Source organism: Cyprinodon tularosa, unplaced genomic scaffold, assembly GCF_016077235.1.
Source record: "Cyprinodon tularosa strain WSP-4 unplaced genomic scaffold, ASM1607723v1 ctg71, whole genome shotgun sequence".
NCBI classification, from domain to species: Eukaryota; Metazoa; Chordata; class Actinopteri; order Cyprinodontiformes; family Cyprinodontidae; genus Cyprinodon; species Cyprinodon tularosa.
Genome location: NW_024039463.1, coordinates 1087739 through 1106855, shown reverse-complemented (window position 1 = coordinate 1106855; position 19117 = coordinate 1087739). Strand labels below are relative to the sequence as shown.

Sequence of the window (19117 nt, the reverse complement as noted above, 5' to 3'; positions counted from 1 at the left end):
AACATGACAGAATGGGAAAAAAAATCTCAAGGAAAAGTTGTACTTGTCAGAGAGCTGTATATGTTCCCATCACTTCAGCAGATAGACAGGTGATGTAAATAGACTGTAACATGTAGGAGTATAAAACGATTGAAAAGCTTCAGTCTCATTTACTTATTTATTCAAATTTTCAGAAAAAAGTAAAATACAAGGAATTCTCTTATACACATTTTGAGACAGCTTGTCAAAAATACACCATCTCAGCTATAAGTGTGAAAAAACTTTTGAGGCTTCAGATACAGAGCTTGAAAAGAAGACAGAGACTAGAGAACACAGTTTGATTATCTTCCCCCGATCAAGTTATGAAGACACAGATTTTTAATAAAAGAGTAGTGCCAGTAGAAGACCAAGGCCCCGCTGAAGGTTTTAGGAATGCAGATGATAAAAAAACATAAAAAAAAAACAGACATGAGTGAATTGATGCACTTCCAACCTCATTATTGCAGGACAATGCTGTGATGCATCTCCATAAACTTGAACCTTTTATGAAGAACTGAAAAAATGTCTGAGAGTTATTAGGCTTGAAGTCTACAAGAAAAAAACAGGAGTGACTTTTGAAATCTTGGTTTATCTTTTTCTAACTAAATTGTCTACATGTTAACTGAAGTACCTGTAATATATATGTATGTATATGCAACATCCCTGACCTCCATGTGGCTAATGTAGGAAATGTTACAGGTTTGGGATCTAATAACTGGTAGCTCATTGGTCAGTAGATCGTTGAAGGCTATGAGCTGAAAAATTAGAATAATTGACGATTCTGCACAAAAATGAACACAGATATGTTACCTTCTTGAACGTTTTTGCTCGACGGTGGTGGCTTTTGAATTCAGCAGCAATCTGGCTCTTATTAAAAAAGATAATTCGGTTGCATGATTAAGAGGAATGAGCACCAAACCTTAATACAAAAAGTTATCTTTATCTAACTCATAGCTATATATATATAAATATATATATATATATATATATATATATATATACAGCTATGGTGGAGGCTTTATAAGAGGTTTTGAGGTGTTTCAACGACTTTGCTCACTTGTACAGATATCATTGTTTGTGATGCTGTGAGATTCTCTGTGGTGACTGAAATGGCAGCACTAAAACGTGGGGTATATAAATAGATTTGAAATACATCCCGTCCATTTAGGTACTTGCTTTTTTATGTAAAACTTGAGGACATTATAAACCATTTCAGATCCTTTTCCACCTTTAAAATAAAGCATAATATACAATTATTTAAACAAAGTAAAATCTTTAAGAAGGGGAATGGAAACCAAAAATGTTGCGGTTAAATAAGTCTGCTCGTTATTTTAAGACTGGGGTCACAGAGTGGCAAGCTGGGAGCCATTTCTTAAAAAGAAAAGTATCCAAACTGGGGAAAAAAGAAACATTTAGAAGTTTCCCTAAAGCATGGCATGAAAAAGGTGATATGGTCCAACAAAACCAAGGTTGAACGTTTTGGTCATGTTTCCCAAAGGTGTTTGGTGCAATATAAAAAAAAAAAAAAAACAAAAAAACATTGCACATAAGTTAAAGCGCATGAAACACACAGTGAAGCATGGTGATGGTAGCATCATGCCTTGGGAATTTTGCTCCCAGATGGAAATTTGCCTCCCAGACAAGGTTCAATGTTCCAAATCGTTACGGTCTCTTTTGCAAATCCAAAGCTAAGATGCCCTAGACCTTTCTTCACAACAGCCCAAAGCTTGCAGTAAAGTCAACATAAGAACGGCTTCATGTCTAAAAGATGCCATCCCAGACAAATCTGTGATGCCCCCTGAGAAGAGCCGCGTAGACCAGATGATATTGTGCTTTTATAAAGAAGAAAGACAAATATTACAATGTCAAAATGTGGAAGCTGAATGACTCCTACATAAAAAGATAAATAGGGCTATTATAAAATCCAAAGTTAGTTTAGCGTAGTAGTTCAATAGGAATATACTCATGCAACATCATCATTTTAGGTTTGATTCCTTGTATTTCCTCATAAAGATTAAAAATTTTCTTCATGCTGCATTAAAGGGGGATTTGAGTTCTGAAATGGTTCATCTTGGTCTAAATCTTTAACATCCCATAAACCTGACATTTTATCATGGCTTCTTGAATTGTAATATCCATTGTAAATGCTAAAATATTCACACTAGTAAGCAAGAAACGCACATTGACACAAGTGGGTGGAACATTTCTAATCGAAAAATGACAATCAGAAAACTACATGCAGTTTACACAAAAGATAAAACTAAATAGTGGCTTTTTTAGTTGTTTGCCACTTTTGATTAAAAGATTAAAGATTTCTTGATTCTTGCTGAAGGTAGAAACGTGTACAAGGTGAGATTTACAATTTTCTTAGATACTTTGTGTGAAAACTACATGTCTGTCCCTGTTACATTCACAACACTGATCAATTCTTCACTAAGAAACTAAATGCTGTAGATTTTTGGATTTGAAAAAAAGTAAAACCGCATATATATGTGGAGTTTTCTATTATCCTTGGAGGTAAATAATTATTTTCCCTTTCTTTATTATTCCCATTTTATCTTATTAGATTTCTTTATAAATAAATTTTGGATAAGAATCTAATGTTTGTGGTTTGAGGATTTGAAGGTTGTGACAATAGGCTGGGACGTTGTGGAGAAGGAATGTTTGGCTTTGATTTATCACATCCTGTTTATGATCAAGCTGCAAACAGTGCAGCTCCATCAGGTCAAATATGAGTTGACGCTGAACGAACGAAAGCGAAAGGAAAACCGCAGTGCAAACTGAACATATATTATTCATTTTGTCCCAAATCTGAGGCAGGAAGTCGTTTTTTTTTTTTTTTTTTGTAAAACACTTTGTGTGCAAATTTATTGGCCAAACTGATTCCACCTTCTGTCCTAGTCCATGTTTTTAAACGTTTCTCTAGATTCCTGTTTGTTTTATTTAGTTAGTTGAGGTTTCTCCTAAAATTTTAAATAGTGAGATGCATTTCTTTTGTATATAGACAAAGTTACAAAGAGTGAGGTAGATATATGCCTGAATGGAGAAAAAAACAAAACAAAAATACCCTTGTCATGACACCAAGGAAAATGCATACATGAAATCATTAGTATAATAAACCAAATTTGTACTTACTTATGGGGCATTTTTTACAGTGATTTTTACTGGTATTCAAAAGGAAAACACAATAATAAAATAAATAAATAAACACTCCTACAAGGAAAATACGGTAAAAACAAAAAACAAAAACAGAAATCACCAGGCAACATTAGAGATCCTTCAAAACACACTTTTCCTTTCAGCCATATTAAGACCTTTATTTTTTTAATCTGTGACACTAATTTTTTTTCTTTTCCATGTACCCTAACTGATCCTGTATTTGGCTTTCAGATGAAGGTTTTGAAATATTTTCATGATTTGATATAAGCAGAAGTGGATTTGTTTTGTGCTTGACAGGACAAAATAGTGATAGGGGACTTTAAATGCTAAGAATATGATTGGCATGATTAAGGCAAACAAGAGAACCACGTGAGCCCTATTAACAGGTGAACAGGAATCGGATGGATGGGTTCACAAGACCAGGTCTGGTCTAAAGTATCTCGCAAGTCAGAGCTAATGCTGACTTCAACAGATAAACAGGTTTGGTGAGTTGTAGACTGGAACACATTGAAGGGTAAAGAAAAAACTCACAGATGAGAGTCGCTGTAAAGGAGCAGGCAAAAGGTGAGCCAAGTAAGGGAAAGGAAAATGTTTGGAGAAAGCAAAGCCTTTACTTTAACCTGAGATTAAAATGCGCCTAGGGGGCAACACTAGGCACAGTGCTAAACAATAACATAAAAAGAGGGTGCAGAAGTACAAGCTCACACATCGAGCTAAAATGTTCATCACTAATAATAATAAAACAACAATAATATTTATAATAATAATAGAAGTTGACAAAAAACTAGAGAAATAATCATTTCATAAAAACAAAAGGCAATGAATGAAATTTTGTTTTACTCAAAATCTTGAGGGGTTAACTTTTATTTTTTGATTTAACTAGAGCTTAAAGATATAAAAAGGGACTGCTGTGGGGGATCATAAAATAGCAAACCTGAAGGATTTCTTTATATATAGATATATTTATATATATATAACATCCAAAAAGAGAAAAATAATAAAATAGCAGCTTTGTTCTGTACAGACATAGAGGCAAACATTTTTAAAAGTATAAAAAAAAAAGTATTTTGTTTTTTTTCTTTAGTGACAAAAATCATTGATGTGTATAAAAATTATCCTGGAGTCCAAAATGCAACTATAAGACCTTTTACATGTGTTTGAAATGCAAGAGATACCATTAATGCTAACTTTTAGAGGCCTGAAAGTCCTCTGGGTTACTAAATTTGACCCATCAGCTTCTTGATTGAAGTCTCTAATTTGGACCTGAAAAGTGTCCTTTTTTATATGTTCGAGGAAGTTAAAGCAATTTTTATTGCCAGATACTGAGAATCTGGGATTTGCTTTTATTTATTTTTTTCTAAGGAAGAGACTGATGCTGTACTTCAGAGTTGTTTTTTTATGAAATTGAGAAAAAGATTTTATGAGGTGGAACAAATTTTCAGTAATTGTAATAAAATGAATACAATACCATAATTTTTAAATTGTGTATTAATCGAAATACTAGAAGAACTTTCGGTCAGTTTAATACCAAGAAATGCACGAGATTCTGTTGGGTTGGATTTGCATCTGTACTTTGTTGCTTTGTTATATTTGTTTGTTTCATTCTTGCAAAATCAAATGCTAAAACCTGCATCAAACAAAGCAATGTGAAAGCAGTCATGTATTTTGATGTAATACTTCATACTATGCTGTGTAATGCTTGCTTACAACTAATGGAGCAGGTTATCCATGTCACAAGGATAGCATTTTGAGCCCCTTCCTTTTTATGTTCAATTCTAAAAAAAATACACCAAGCTGGGTATTTCTTTTACATTACTGAATCTAGCAATAGCCTTTTTGGGGGCTCGTCCAGGATCATAAACTTTCCGAACTAAGTACTTTCTTGTTACGTTTTATCGGGTTCAAGCAACTGTATTTTAGGCTTTAGAGTGAAAAAAAAAATATATATAATTTTTTTTTTACATCACCCCCTTCCCACCCTTCTGGGAAAAAAAAATGTAGCATTCAGTCTGCAAGTTTACACAGAAGAAAAAAAAAAAAACAGCCCAACAAGAATTCCAGTGTTAAGTGGCAGATGTTAAATTAATAAAGACCTGGTTATAAGGGAAAACAGAAGTGAGAAACTTTAAACAAGCACTTTTTCCCTGTGTCACCACTGACAAGGAAACTAAAAGCTAATTGCCACAAATTTCTCAGGTTTTGTGTAAGCTACATACCAACTGATGTTCTTATAAAAAATGAGAAATAGGGAGCAACAGCACAAATGCCAACAAAGATACCAGTCCACAATACAGAGCTAGTTATCACTTTCTATGTGCTATGTAGCAAAACAATCAGTAGTTCTATGACAAAGAAATCCAACAGGTACAAATTTAGGATGATGCTCTCTCTCATTTTAATTACTGATGAAAAAGGCAGGGTTAGTAATCAAAGAAATGAAAAAAAATTTTTTTGTTTTGTTTGAGTCAGCCTTGAACTTATAACATTAAATGTTTTTTAATGAATACTTTTCTAATGGCTGGTCTGTGTCAATGTATTTCTGGTTTTGTTACCCTTATACCGGGTTAGCAGACTTTAATTCTTTTTGTGGATGTGTCTGGTAGTTAAAAGTTTTGCTATTTGATCATCTTTGAGTGATGACATGTTTTCTAGTCTAATTGTTGGTCGCAAGAATCTGTATTTTCAGCCGATTAGACCTGCGGTTTTGAAACTAGACGGGTGAAAAGTCACTTCAAATGTTTAATAATATGGAATGACATCCACGTCATGCTAAATCAGAGTTGTGGCTTGCCACCTTTAAATCTTTGGACTGGCTTCTGTTTGTGCAAATAAATGTGTTCTCTACCTTATAAATTTATTCCACCCCATACACAGTGATGACCGAGCATAATGTGGTACACCTTGGATTTAAATTTTACAAAAACATCCAAAATTCTGCGCCAAATACGGTTTTGTTATTGCAGTGAAAGATCTCAACTCTGAATCACAGTTTTTAGCAAAAAAAGGACACCTTTAGGAGACTGAAGAAAAAGTTTGATTTGGCAAAAGTTTGGCAGATAAAAAACAGGCTTACCAATTGAACCCACACCTCAAGGGATCACATAGAAATAATAGAATTTAAAAGAGTCTTATTTTCAAGGGAGGCATTGTCACATAACATGAACCCGGCTGCTTCATAAAAAAAAAATGAGCTCTGCCGTGTTATGGAGAGAATGATGGGATTCTACGAATAGATACTTAATATATTCATATCATCCTCTGTGAAATCCTCAGGACAAAAGTGCTCTTCTGTTGGTTTTGCTGGCAGATATGCTAAAAAGACTTTTCTTCTTGCTGTTCATGTATAGGTCTGTGTGCCAATATACATCCTTATGTTTTTTCCTTCTCGAAAGGGCTTGTATGTAACTATGCAGAAAGGAGTCCCCCAGTGTGTCTGAGCCACCAATCTCCCAGTGCCTCAGCAGGTTTCTGTGCTGTTTTACAGTTCTCAGAGTCTGTATTTCTTTCCACACCTGAAATATAGTGGAGAGCCCATCTACTGGCACACAGTAGAGAAAACGTAATTGTCTTACCTCATCAATCCTTTTTAAGAGAAAGTGAGGTTTCAGTTACCCTGTGTGAGAGGAAGAAGAGGTGCTGGACCAATATCAGCAGGCTGATGACTGGGGCAACGGTAACGCCCGCTCATTCTTTCTGCCTCCATTCATGTGTGCATATGGCTCCAACTCATCAAAGTTTGGCTGCAGGACCACCACAGGCCCATTGGCCAAAGCATGTTCTGAGTGCTTGTCTGAGCCGTGCCCTGAAGACGTCAAAGCTGTGGCCAGAGGGCCCGGTGGCGAATGGGACCCTAATAGGGGCGTACTTGGGCCTTGCAAGGGGGATAACTGCTGCGAGGGAGGAGGTGACCTGCTTCCCATGCACCCAGAAGGTGGAACGGCAGCAGTAGGCGGCTGCCTTGTAGATACAGGGTCCAGTGGAATGTTCTCCATGTTCTCCACCTCCATGTCAAGTTCCTCCATGTCCGGCGGTTTGTTCTCCTCACTGTAGAAGAAGCTTACTTCTCGGAAGTGGGGATCCAGATCGTCTTTGATGCTGTTGATGATCTCCTGGAAGGACGGACGCATCTTGGGGTTGTACTGCCAACACATCCTCATCAGCTCAAACCTGAGGGTAAGTTATTAACATCAAAATTATTTAAAGCATCAGCGTTTAAATTTTGAATTTTAAAGAACAAAAAACATATTTATTGTAATTCTTAAAGCTTTTATATTATTAAGAAAATAGTATTTCAGAAAGGAAAGCTTAATTAAATACAAAATTCAGTTTTCAAAGGATGATTTTAAAGCCTCTGTTAAAAAGAAAAATCATTAAGTTTGTTAAACGATTTCAGGATGCAGCAATTTATGCTTGGAAAATGGGATTCCTTAGCTCTTGTTAAGGAAAAACTTGCATTGCAACGGTTAATGGAGAGGCACATCACAGCCAGCATTGTAACACCATAACACTTCCTTTTACGACCAGCAGATGACAGGATAGACTCAAATTTTTTGCCTCTTTTGACATTTAAGCTCTATTCACTTATGTTTTTGGACTTTAAAGGTATAACACACAAAATATTAGAATTGTAAATAAAAGAATAACATTTTTGAGCTACACAAATAGGCTGAGCTGCAGTCTTTTTGTCTAATATTACATGGATGTAAGGTCGGAATGCAACAAGGATGTCAGATCACTTCTACACCTGTATTTTTTAAGTTGCCTAATAACTTAATATTGGTTAATAATGTCTCCTCTCCCCCCAAAATTTTAATGTACAACTGTGAACAAAGACTAATCTTTGAAACCTATTGAGAAACTCCCTCTAAATTGATGAATTTACTTTATGACTTTTTCAAAGATTAGAAATTTGCATGCTATGTAAAATGGACTCAGCTAAAATGCAGGTTACTGAGCCATGCCAGCAACCAAGCTTTGGGAATGTCAAAACAACACCATAAAAAGAGAGAATTATTACAGTTTTGTGTGGTTCTTCACCACATGCCACAACTTCAATTATACACAAACAAGCTAAGAATACTCTCTAAGGCTCACTGACATAAACACCTGAGCCATCTTGGGTTCCGTTACCGCTGTTCCCCCCTCAGTCTTGTTTTTCTTCTCTCCTTGAGGCCTCCTTGGCGTTCAGAATCAGTCCTGCAGCTAGATGCCAGCTGTTCTCCTCCCAGAGAAATCTGAGGGTTGCCTTAGTGCCAGTCTTACTTATCATTCTGGAGCAGCAGAGGAGGTGCTAACTTTTTTTTTGTTTGTCTGTTTTTTTAAATATTGCAAGAACTGTCCTAAAATTGATATATGTTCAAACCAACACAGCAGAGTTCTAATGAAAAGAAATCTAATACTTTCAGCTGTGCTGACACACCACAGTAACCCTCTGCTTTGCCAAACATCTGGTTTCCAGTACACTTGTTGATAATAATTACAAAACAGAATAAAGATCTGACTTCTTGTCAGTATCTAGTCATTCATTCTATCAATATAAGTTCACTTCTAACCTGTCCAAACTAGAGATGTGTTTTGATTGTATATGCCATGTTCATACAGCCTCAGCTAACCTATACTTTACTATTTACTTCCTTTAATGTTCTGTTTAGCTCTAGGCTAGTATCCATTACCATCCTGAAATCCCTCACCAAGGTTTATCAGCTCTCATCTGAACTGGTGTTACATTTCAGATGCTGGTCAAATAACACAGTAGAAGTGATGCATATTTGAAACTGCTGTCAACAATAAAATACTGAGGGTCTGATCTTTTCAGATTCCAACTATGCAACACTTTTTGCAAGTGCAATAAGAGGCTGTGTGGTGGGTTAAATCATCCCAAAAAAATCACGATATATATCAGGGATTGGTAAAATAGCTTTTATAATAACCTGTATCAATAAAAAAAAAAAAAAAAAAAAAAACTGTATAGGTTGATCTCTTGAAGGCACATGAATAATTATCACAACTATTTCTGCTCTCACTGTTATCATTTAGTTTAACATTATTTAGAACATCAAATAGCATTTTCCTACAAGGTTAAAGATTTTAGACAGAGAGGTCTTTGGCCATTCCTCTTTACATAGTAGCCGTTTTTCCATTAGAGATGTGCAAAAAACTATGTTGATTTTATGCTAAATTGGAATATGCAAAGTTCCATAACGCAGTATTTAAATAAAATAAATTAAAATTAAAATTGGGCATGTATATGTTCGTTCTCTCAGTGGTAAAAACATGAGATATATCCATATTTCAGCCACGGCTCTAGTGGGCGCCATCATCCTCCAACTACTTCCGGTCTTCTTCAGACTGCAGACTGCAGGTCAAGTCACTTGAGTGATGTGAAAAAAGGGAAAAACGTGTTTCCATTGCAGGAAATATAATCATTTCAATACGACTGGAAAAAAGCACCTCAACAAAGTTTTAACAGTTTTTATCGCAAAAATTTGATTCTTTTTTTTATTGAGGCGTTTCCATTTAGCACATTTAATTTCATAATTACAGTTTGGTCAATTTGATGGTCAATTAAAATACAACTTATGTCTCAAGTCCAATGTCTTTATACAGTATGTGCTCTCCTCTGTTCAGCTCAGCCCACAGATTTTATGCTATTTTTTAAAAGACAGATAGGCCCACTGCATCACAAATTGTCCAGCTTTCCCCACAATAGGCATGAGGTGCTTTTAATCCTCTTTCATGCCAAACTCACCTGGAATGTTTGTGGCAGAAAGCTTCATTTAGGCCCCACTTGACAAAATATCAAAGGGCAAATTAAAATCCCAGTAAAGTTCAGTAAACTGCATTAGGTAACGCTAGAACAGAAAATACTTTTTTTTCTAAGCATTGCTAAACAATTTATATGCATGTAGATCATATCTAACAGTTGATGCTGCAGCTCTGCAACAGCAAGCTTTGGGTTTGGAATACCCTGTATAAAATGTTGGATTTCTCTAAATACTGTAAATGCCAGGTTATGCTTATGCAATGTAAACTGTTTAATTTTAGGGCTTTTAGGTTATCTCCTAACAGAACTGCCATTAAATGTGACCAGCAAATTCCATATCTGAAAGAAACAGCTCTATTCTGTAGGGAAACTCTGTGACTCACATCTCCTTATTGAAAAGAGACATTGAAAAACATCGAAATATGACTCATCTTACTGTGTTCTTCCCCTTATTTCCACTTTGTGTTATCTCCTCTATTAACCAACTTTGTCGAAACTTCAGCAGTCTGCCTGAAGCTTCTTTAAATCTTCAGACCAAAGCCTGACTCCACTCAAAGTTGAAAAAAAATACTAAGCCCTTCCCCCTGCGTCACCTCTGTAACACAGTCCACACGCTCCTGTAATCAGGACAAAACTGTTGATGTTGCCATAGAAACCAGAGGTTTGTGCTCGCACAACACTGAGCCCTAATTTCTGTTCTGCTCACGCTCTTTTTAAGGTGAGGTCAGCCATGGGGAGCGGGACAAAGAATACCTTCTTATCAAGTCAAAGAAGGGCTACAGTATATGGAGCTCCACAGGATGAAAAATAATCTGCAATCATCAATATTTACATTTATAAATTATAAATATATTTAGCCCTTCTGATGTCCTTATTCTTGTTGCCTCGTTCCTCTATAACGATTCCCACAGTTGGATCGAGTGACATCTTTCACACAGGTTGCGGCATTCCTTCTATGGGCCGATATTGACGAGTGAGGAGGCTCCCCACCGCCAGCTGAACATTTTAGTCATGCAGTCAGGCGACTGCATTTAACCAGTGACGTTAATGTCAGCCCTCACCACAGTGTATGCACACAGTATCCCTTACCCTAACAGCTTAACCTAAAATAGCTGCGAGTTAAAATATTGAGCCCTCAGGAGAGGGTGCAGTTTATGGTTTTAATAACAAGACTTACAGCATGTCCGGGCAGTTGTCGGGCTTCTCCAGGAGTCCCCCTTCCATGACAAAGCGCAGCACTTGTTCATTGGACATGCCCTGGTAAGGCTGTTCAGCTAAGGTGGTGATCTCCCACAGCACAACACCAAATGACCTGCAGAATCGCAGCGGGAAAACAAAACAATGAAGCTGAAGGCTTTGATAATAGAGTCTAAATTGCAAATCATCAGAAAATTTTAAATTCTACAAAGCAAAAAAATTTAATTTCTTAAAATAAGTGCATTTCTTCTTGAATTGAGGAGGTTTGTGAGACTCTTTGTAAATAGAACATGACAATTTACATTTAAACAAAGAAAAAGAACAATGGCATTGTCTTATTTCATGCATATCATCTAGTTATTTTAATTTAAGAGTAAAAATACTCATTCCACTGGGAAACCATCTTATTTACCTACTTAAATTAAGGATAAATACACAATTTAAGAATTTCTTTTGCAGTGTATGATTAACATGAGCTTGAGAAGCATTGCAGTTCTCTACATTCTCATTAAAACTCACATACAGTAAAATGCTCTGACCTGTAGTGGGTGTTTTTGTTTGTTTTTATAATAGCAGAAATCTTTTAATCAAGGCAATCTGACAAACAGGCACAAACAAACCAGTCGTTGTTTCAAGCGGAGACAGTAGCTATTTCCTCTAGTTAAGATACTGATTACCCTCTAAACCAGTCATAAAGAGTTTTACTCAACTATTTATTAAAGCAAAATATATATTTTAAAATACAAAGCCATTGACCTTATGTATACTTGGAGCAAAGTTATTCCCATGTTTATCCTCACTCCTACATCAGTCACTGACTCAAGTATTCCTCCAAGGGTATCTAGTTTGCTTGATATAACGAGTCTACATGCATTACGTCATGATATTGACACTGTTGGTCTGAAGCCTGTTTGACATGTTGCAAACAAAATAAAGTGATATTCTCTGTTTGCGTCAGACAATCTGAGATACCTACAGGTCTGAAACATGTCAATAGGAAAGGATGAGGGAAAAACTCCAAGAAAAGCTTAAATATGGACTGTTCACAAAAAGTGTCATCAAAATACAAGGGTTTAATTTAATCTACTTTTTAAATTAATCATATATTTTTCATTTTACCCCTTTAAAATTTTGTATATTTGCAGTTCTGGTCATTCAGAACAAATAATTGGTCAATTTATTCCCACTAGTGGAAAATATTACAGTCATTCCATAAAATGCCCCATCTGCACAGTCCAGATATGTGGTTGTGTGACTCAAACAAATAGTATCTAACACCGTTTTGTTTCAGACTTACAATTATTATATTGTTTTTTCCTTTTTGTTGTGTAAGGATTATAATCTGCCTTATCATTATATGCCACAGTTTGAGAAACTAATGGAAACACAAGTAATATGCAGATTTAAGGACATTTTATACACTTAAATTCAATTATGCATAATATTGTGCAAAATTTGCCCTATTTGGCTCCATAATGCATGGAAAATAGAAATAAGAATAAACCAATGTCTACAGGCTGACATTTGGAGTACCACAGGATACTATTTTAGGTTGAATTGTGTTATTTAAAAAAAAAAAAACTTATTTCATGAAAGATATTTATCCCTTGTTTTAGTCTTTTTGAGTATGGTATTTACAAATCCTATTCTTTTATGCCCTTATATTTCAACAAATCAACTGTTAATCACTTGCTTGACTAGCTTAAGGCACTGATAGGGGGAAAACTGCCAACAACCTGGGTCTCACAAAAAAAGAAAACAATTACATTTTAGCAGGATTATGGCTGTTTTATGTTTTTCTTTGCGAATCTCTAGATTTATGTCGTTTCAACTTTTAGCATATTTCTGTGCTTTATTTTGCAAACACTGCGACTTTAAAAGGATATGTGCTATGTAAATAAATATACAAATTATTTAAAAAAAGCAAATGTTTTTGTTGGATAATATCTATTTACCCTTGATACATTTTTACAAAACTCCCTCTGATCAACTGGATTACAACACACAATGTGTTTGGGGAGGTTGGTTATTTTTCCTGATTAACACAGTGCTCATGAAGCCCATAATTGGTTCCTCTCACACTAAACATTAACATCAAAGAAACAGGATGTAGTACAGAAGATGGGAAGGTGGGTTTGTGGTGTAAAACCAAGCACTTATTTGTGAACATCTGGAGTAGTTTACACCCGCTTTCATAAACTAATCTGTGGGACACTTTTGAGTTGGGGTACAAAAACTTGCAGGGGAGCTAGTAAACTGACTGCTAAAAAGGTAGTGGAAAAATAGGAGATAGCTGTAGGCTCAAAAAAGCTAAGCAAGGAAGGAAAAAAGAAAATAACATTTTGTAGAGGGGAAGAAATTTACAAGAGGCGAGTCAGCAATCCAAATCTCCAAAAAAAGAAAATACAATTTAGTATTTGGAAATGCTATCTGTTTTGGCATGAAACTTATGTTCAAACTGTTGAGTGAAAACCTTGTAAAGAATCCTGGCTGTGAAATGATCTGTAGGTTTATACAGTTGTGACCCCACAGCATGAACGGGTTTAGAGCATTATCCAACACAAAGAGAAACTATGCGGGCAGTTTAAAGCCCCTGAATTGAAACAGGTTCATACATGTGTAATGTAGGCCTCTGTGTTTGTCTAAGTAGTGTGTTCACATACCAGACATCAGACATTGTAGTGAAGACGCCGTCTTTCAGCGACTCTGGGGACATCCATCGAACTGGCAGCAGGCCTTTCCCTCCTTTTCGATAGTAATCCGTCTCATAAATATCTCTGGTCATGCCAAAATCTGAAGGAAAAGAAAATGAAAACAGGTTGGGGGAGCCACTAAATATATCTAACTCTGTGTGGGAGAAGAAACTGCTCAAATTTTCCCAGTCAAATCCTTCTTGTTTATGTATCTAAAATCTGTTGCAGAGTCAATTTTATGCTACGTTTACACACCACCCTGAAACCCAAATCTGATTTTTTTTGCCCATATGCCATCAGTATCTGATCTTTTCATGGCAGTCTGAACAACAGATCGGATTTTTTCCAATGTGACCCAGGCCATTTGGCTAGGTTGTCCTGAATCTGATACAAATCTGATCTTTTCAAATGCAACCTGTGTGTGAACGACCAGGCCGCATTCATCTGACCTGAAGGTCATTAATACTCAACAAGTTTCACTATTCTGCAACTTTCTACGCAGAAGCGGGCAGAAAAATAACAACCATGTCGGACGATAATGCAGAGAGCAGTTTTTTTTTTTTTTACCATCTTAAAAAGATTGAGTTTCTAAGGTTAGGAAAGATCGCTACGCCAGCTCTAGCGCAACCATCCATGTTTACTTTCGTAAACACAGAGCACGCTTGCTTGTGACGTCACTGCGTCCTCTATTGCACATGCGGGACAATTAAGCTGTATAAATGCAGTTCACACAGGAAATCACATACAAGTCGCATATATTAGGAAATGTGAACGGCAGCGCAAAAAAAAAAAATTTGGATTTCACCAAGAAATCTGAATTAAGCATTAAGGCCTGCAGTGTGAACGTAGCCTTAGATAACCTGGAAGAGGAAGAACATATATAAAACTCACCTCCAATCTTCACTGTGAAATCCTCTGCTACCATGCAGTTTCTGGCAGCCAGGTCTCTATGGACAAACTTGTTGGCGTTAAGGTAAGCCATGCCATCTGCGATCTCGCCTGTCATCTGGATCATCTTCTTCAGAGGCGGCAACGTCTGAGAGTTGGTGTTCTGTTGCACAGGAAGATGAGAAGATTAAGATCCTTCATATGTTGTCCTCTACGCTTTTAAACAAATTGGTTTTATCCATTTAATCAGGCTGTTGTGTGAAACATTAAAAACATTTTATACATGGTCTTTTAGATCTTCAGAGCTCAGGATATTATTGAGAAAACCTCACTTTAAACTTGCACTTTAGCTTTATCGATTAAACATATATGCTCTAAAAAAATCAAATGGTGATTTTATTGTGGCAATATAACCAGGTGTGAATACTTGATGGGGGCTGTAAATGAACTAACATCACTGCAATAACAAAGTGATCAAAAATATTTATAAATCTCTTTATTTATTTCTCAATTTAAAGTTTACATTTAACGCATTTTCTGGAAAATGTGTTTGTATTTGAAACCGAGTTAAGTTATTTATCTAATTAAATCCCTTTTTTCTTAGTTAGATGACTTTTCATCTGTGTGGTTGGGACAACAGAGCCTGCTTTACACTGTGCCTTTATAAGTTTTGTCAAAGTGATGCATATTCAATTGCCCTGATTGAAGATTGAATTCGGGTTTATTATTAAAGCTATATTGCTAATTAAGTAAGGTATAAAATGTTTTATTCGGTATCGGTGGGCATGATGATCAAACTACACAAGCCATGGAAGGTAAATTTACAGAATCTAAATTTCAAACAAGTTGCTTGAGAATGTTGGCTTTATACAGTTATTATTGAGATGCAACGGAAAAATGTATTTAGAACAATTATTATTATTATTCATATGTATTTCATAATATCTTTTCATAATATAATTTTGGTTTTTGATCGTTACTCTGCATTTATATATGTTTTGTATTGAAGGAAGGAAGGAAGGAAGGAAGGAAATAGGTAAATACTTACTTCATTGCGCACAGAGCGCAAGTGACTCTTGAGATCTCCACGAGTCATCAGCTCCATGATAACCAAAGTAGGTTGTCCCTGAGAGACCACGCCCAGCAGCCGCACCTGCATTAATTAACATAGGAAATAAAACGGCTGAAAAAATGCAGAAAAATGATCAAGTTAAAGACTAAAAAGTGTGGTAATAAGCCCACTATTTTTAACTTGCTTTGAATATCAATAAAGTAAAAACAGACATGTAATTTAAAGAGATTTTAAGTATGGAGTGCTTCCCCTTTTATCAGTGAGATGACAGAAAACCTATAGGAGCAGATTTCTAAAAATGAGGATCTTTACAACTTCCATTAAAAGAAGTTAATAAGGCCAGGATTACACGGATGTGAGCATGTAAAGAATCCCCAGGAGGCACTGCCTTTATCTCAGGCTACAGCTGCCTGCATTAAAACCCCTCTGCTCTATTTGTGTATGTAAAAAAAAAATTAGAAAGTCTTGATAATGGTGAGCACTGCGTCATTTGGCGATCCATTATGAGGATATCTTTGCTGCTTAATCATAAATCCATCTTACCACATGATGACAGTTGAACTCTTTCATCACAGATGCCTCATTCAGAAACTCTATCCGCTCCCGCATGCTCGCCGACTCGTTCACCGTTTTGATCGCCACTCGTGTCTCAGGTTCGTCCTTGACTACGCCTTTCGCGGTGCCTTCGTACACCATGCCGAAAGAGCCCTGCCCCAGCTCCTTGTGCATGGTGATCTTTTCCCTGGCCACCTCCCACTCATCCGGAGTGTACACTACCGCAGCGAAAAACATACGCAGGGTCAACCCATCATGCTCAAACATCTAAACAGAACATCAGGGAGGTGGGAAAAGAGGTTTGACATTCTTACTCTCAGCTGCGCTGATGTACTCTGGGTTGACGGATGCATAGAGAACTCCATTCCCAAGTCTGTTGTTGTTCCTGAAAGCACAAGCCCAGCTTAGTAAACTGATAAGTAAGCTCTAGTTTCAGATGCAATATTTAGTCCTCAACAGGATGTCTCCTCTCCCCCAAAGGGGTGTCTAAATGAAAACACCCATTAACTCTAAATAACATTACACTCTCCATTAAGCTTCATGAGCATCGCAAAGTTAATCAGTGCAACTACTTGCCTCTTTTTGTTGATGAAGATGAGAACGGTGGTAAGACTGGCGATGAGAAGAGTCACTATGATGGGAACGAGGATGACCAAGTAGAGCGTCGCAAAATCCTCTCCTGGGAGAAAGAACCAGAAACAATAATTTACCGTAAGTGATAATTGATTCATCGTTAAAAGATTTTCCCTTTATTTCAGTAAAATAGAAAAGTAAATGCACAGTAGGAGCCAGTTTCTGAAATAATGTTTTACTCCTTGTGGAGAATGAACATTACCTGCATAACTGTAGGGTTTAACTTTTTCTTATCAAAAATCTATTTCGGTGGATCTTATTTTCTGAGGAACTGGCTTCTGGTTTTCAATTAGTGTTATGCTAAAACAATCATCTAAATTACAACTAAAACATGGCAAAGATATATAACTATGTAATTGGTATAAACATGTTTATGATTTTAATTTACTTAAATGAAATTAACTTTCTCAGTATTATCAACCACAGTGAGATGCATTAGCACATTTAAAGTCTCTCAACACAATTTAAACATGCGTTAGTGTTGCTTTACGTTTAGGTGGAGGAACGTAGAAGGAGATGCTTTCCGTCCATGAGCCGTTTCCTGCCAGAGATGTGGCCCTCACGCGAGCAGAGTAGTTTCCCGGGCTCAAGATGGTCAGACGAAATCCTTTATATTCGTGGTACTGCCGACGTGACACACACTTGTGTTTCTCAGGCTGGAAGAAAAGAAATAAACAGTGATTACTGCTGTTAAAACAAAGCTCAACTCGTTATAAGACTTTAAAGCTTTGATAACACTTTGCATGCAGAATATAATTTTGGTAATCTTTATTTCAAATAATATGCATTTATTTAGACTTATTTTATTCTCTTCTATGCAGAATTTAAAGGAGGACAAATTGTTGCCAAGTTTCTAATCAGCTAAGGTTACACAGGCTTAATCTTGTGATTTTGTTACGATTTATATCCCTGTTGATGTTCTCTGTTTGAAAGAAAGAACTTTTTTGACAAATCATATTTATTATTATTTATATATCTGTATTGTATACATTGTCATATTTATCATCAACCCAGTTACAGAAGTCTGAAATATCTTATACAAAATTCAGCTTTTACTGAAAAGAGCTAGATGTCCCACAGACAAAAATGTAGAAACATTCTATTTAGTGAGAGAAACGTTATCTGTAGCAAGTCCTATTATGATAAATAAAAGAGAACCATTGTATGTTATTCTTTGCTTCCTTAAAGGTGATCAAATGTTTTAAGAACCTCTAATAAGAAATTTATAAGAAGTTCTTAAAAAAAGGTTTCTCCAGAGCAGGGGTCACCAACATGGTGCCCGCGGGCACTAAGGGGCCCCCAAGGACCACAAGGGGTGCCCTTAGAGTCTTCTGAAAATAGAACAACTCAACAGTGAGAACCGTTTGAAATTTCATTGTATTCTGTTGCTCTTCTTTTTTAATCAGTTATAGAACATTTCATCATTTAATCATATATGGCATTTAAGCATTTATAGAGTTTTTAAAATGAAAGTGTCTAAAGGAAAATTTGAAATTTAAAGAAACGATAAAGATTGACCCTTGCATTTCATAGGTCAGTATTGGTAGCCCTTCCTGTGACTCAGTGCCCCTGAAATAGCCCTTAACTGTAAAAAGGTTGGTGACCGCTGCTCTAGAGTATAAAAATTAAGTAACTTAAAGTAATTTCTTTTAAAACTAGAACAAAAAGTGGTCCAAATTCCTTATTTTTGCTGTAGCTTTCTGATCAAAGCTCAACAGAAACTAACAGAGGTCATCTACATGATTACCAGATGTTTTTGTAAGGACTCGCCCTCTCCACTTAAAAAACCCCCCAGCAAATTCACAACACTGTACCTGCTCCTGAGAGGGAACGCTCTGTTTAAAAGTTGCCATTTGCATCACTCATACAAGCTTATTTCCAAATAAAGATTTGTAATTGTTCCACTAGGTCAGACCCACCACCGGTAAGTGAAAATGGAGACAAGCACGTAGGACGCCTTATGTAAACATATTACCAGAAAGATTGACAATTAGGAGGACCATTTATTTTGAGGATCCACTAGAAGAAGAACATCCTCCACTATACCTCTAAGTTCACAGCATCGTGAAACACTCTGAGACAGATAGTGATTTGAAATACAATCTGGTGGCCCCCTCACACAAACTATAAATGGAACCT

At 36.2% G+C, this 19117-nt stretch overlaps 1 protein-coding gene across 1 annotated transcript in view; it reads right to left on the bottom strand.

Moving 5' to 3' along the window:
• Window positions 1–143: 143 nt before the first annotated feature.
• Window positions 144–19117, bottom strand: part of LOC119772423 (insulin-like growth factor 1 receptor) — a 106111-nt gene continuing 87137 nt past the window's right edge. Inside the window, exons 13-21 of the mRNA XM_038268836.1 lie at window positions 17469–17634; window positions 16922–17024; window positions 16660–16730; window positions 16334–16563; window positions 15767–15871; window positions 14722–14881; window positions 13801–13930; window positions 11118–11252; window positions 144–7344 (exon numbers count right to left, since the gene is read on the bottom strand). Of these exons, the coding sequence (XP_038124764.1) occupies window positions 6825–7344; window positions 11118–11252; window positions 13801–13930; window positions 14722–14881; window positions 15767–15871; window positions 16334–16563; window positions 16660–16730; window positions 16922–17024; window positions 17469–17634 (1620 nt within the window). The 3' untranslated portion in view covers window positions 144–6824. The remainder of the gene's footprint in view (window positions 7345–11117; window positions 11253–13800; window positions 13931–14721; window positions 14882–15766; window positions 15872–16333; window positions 16564–16659; window positions 16731–16921; window positions 17025–17468; window positions 17635–19117) is intronic.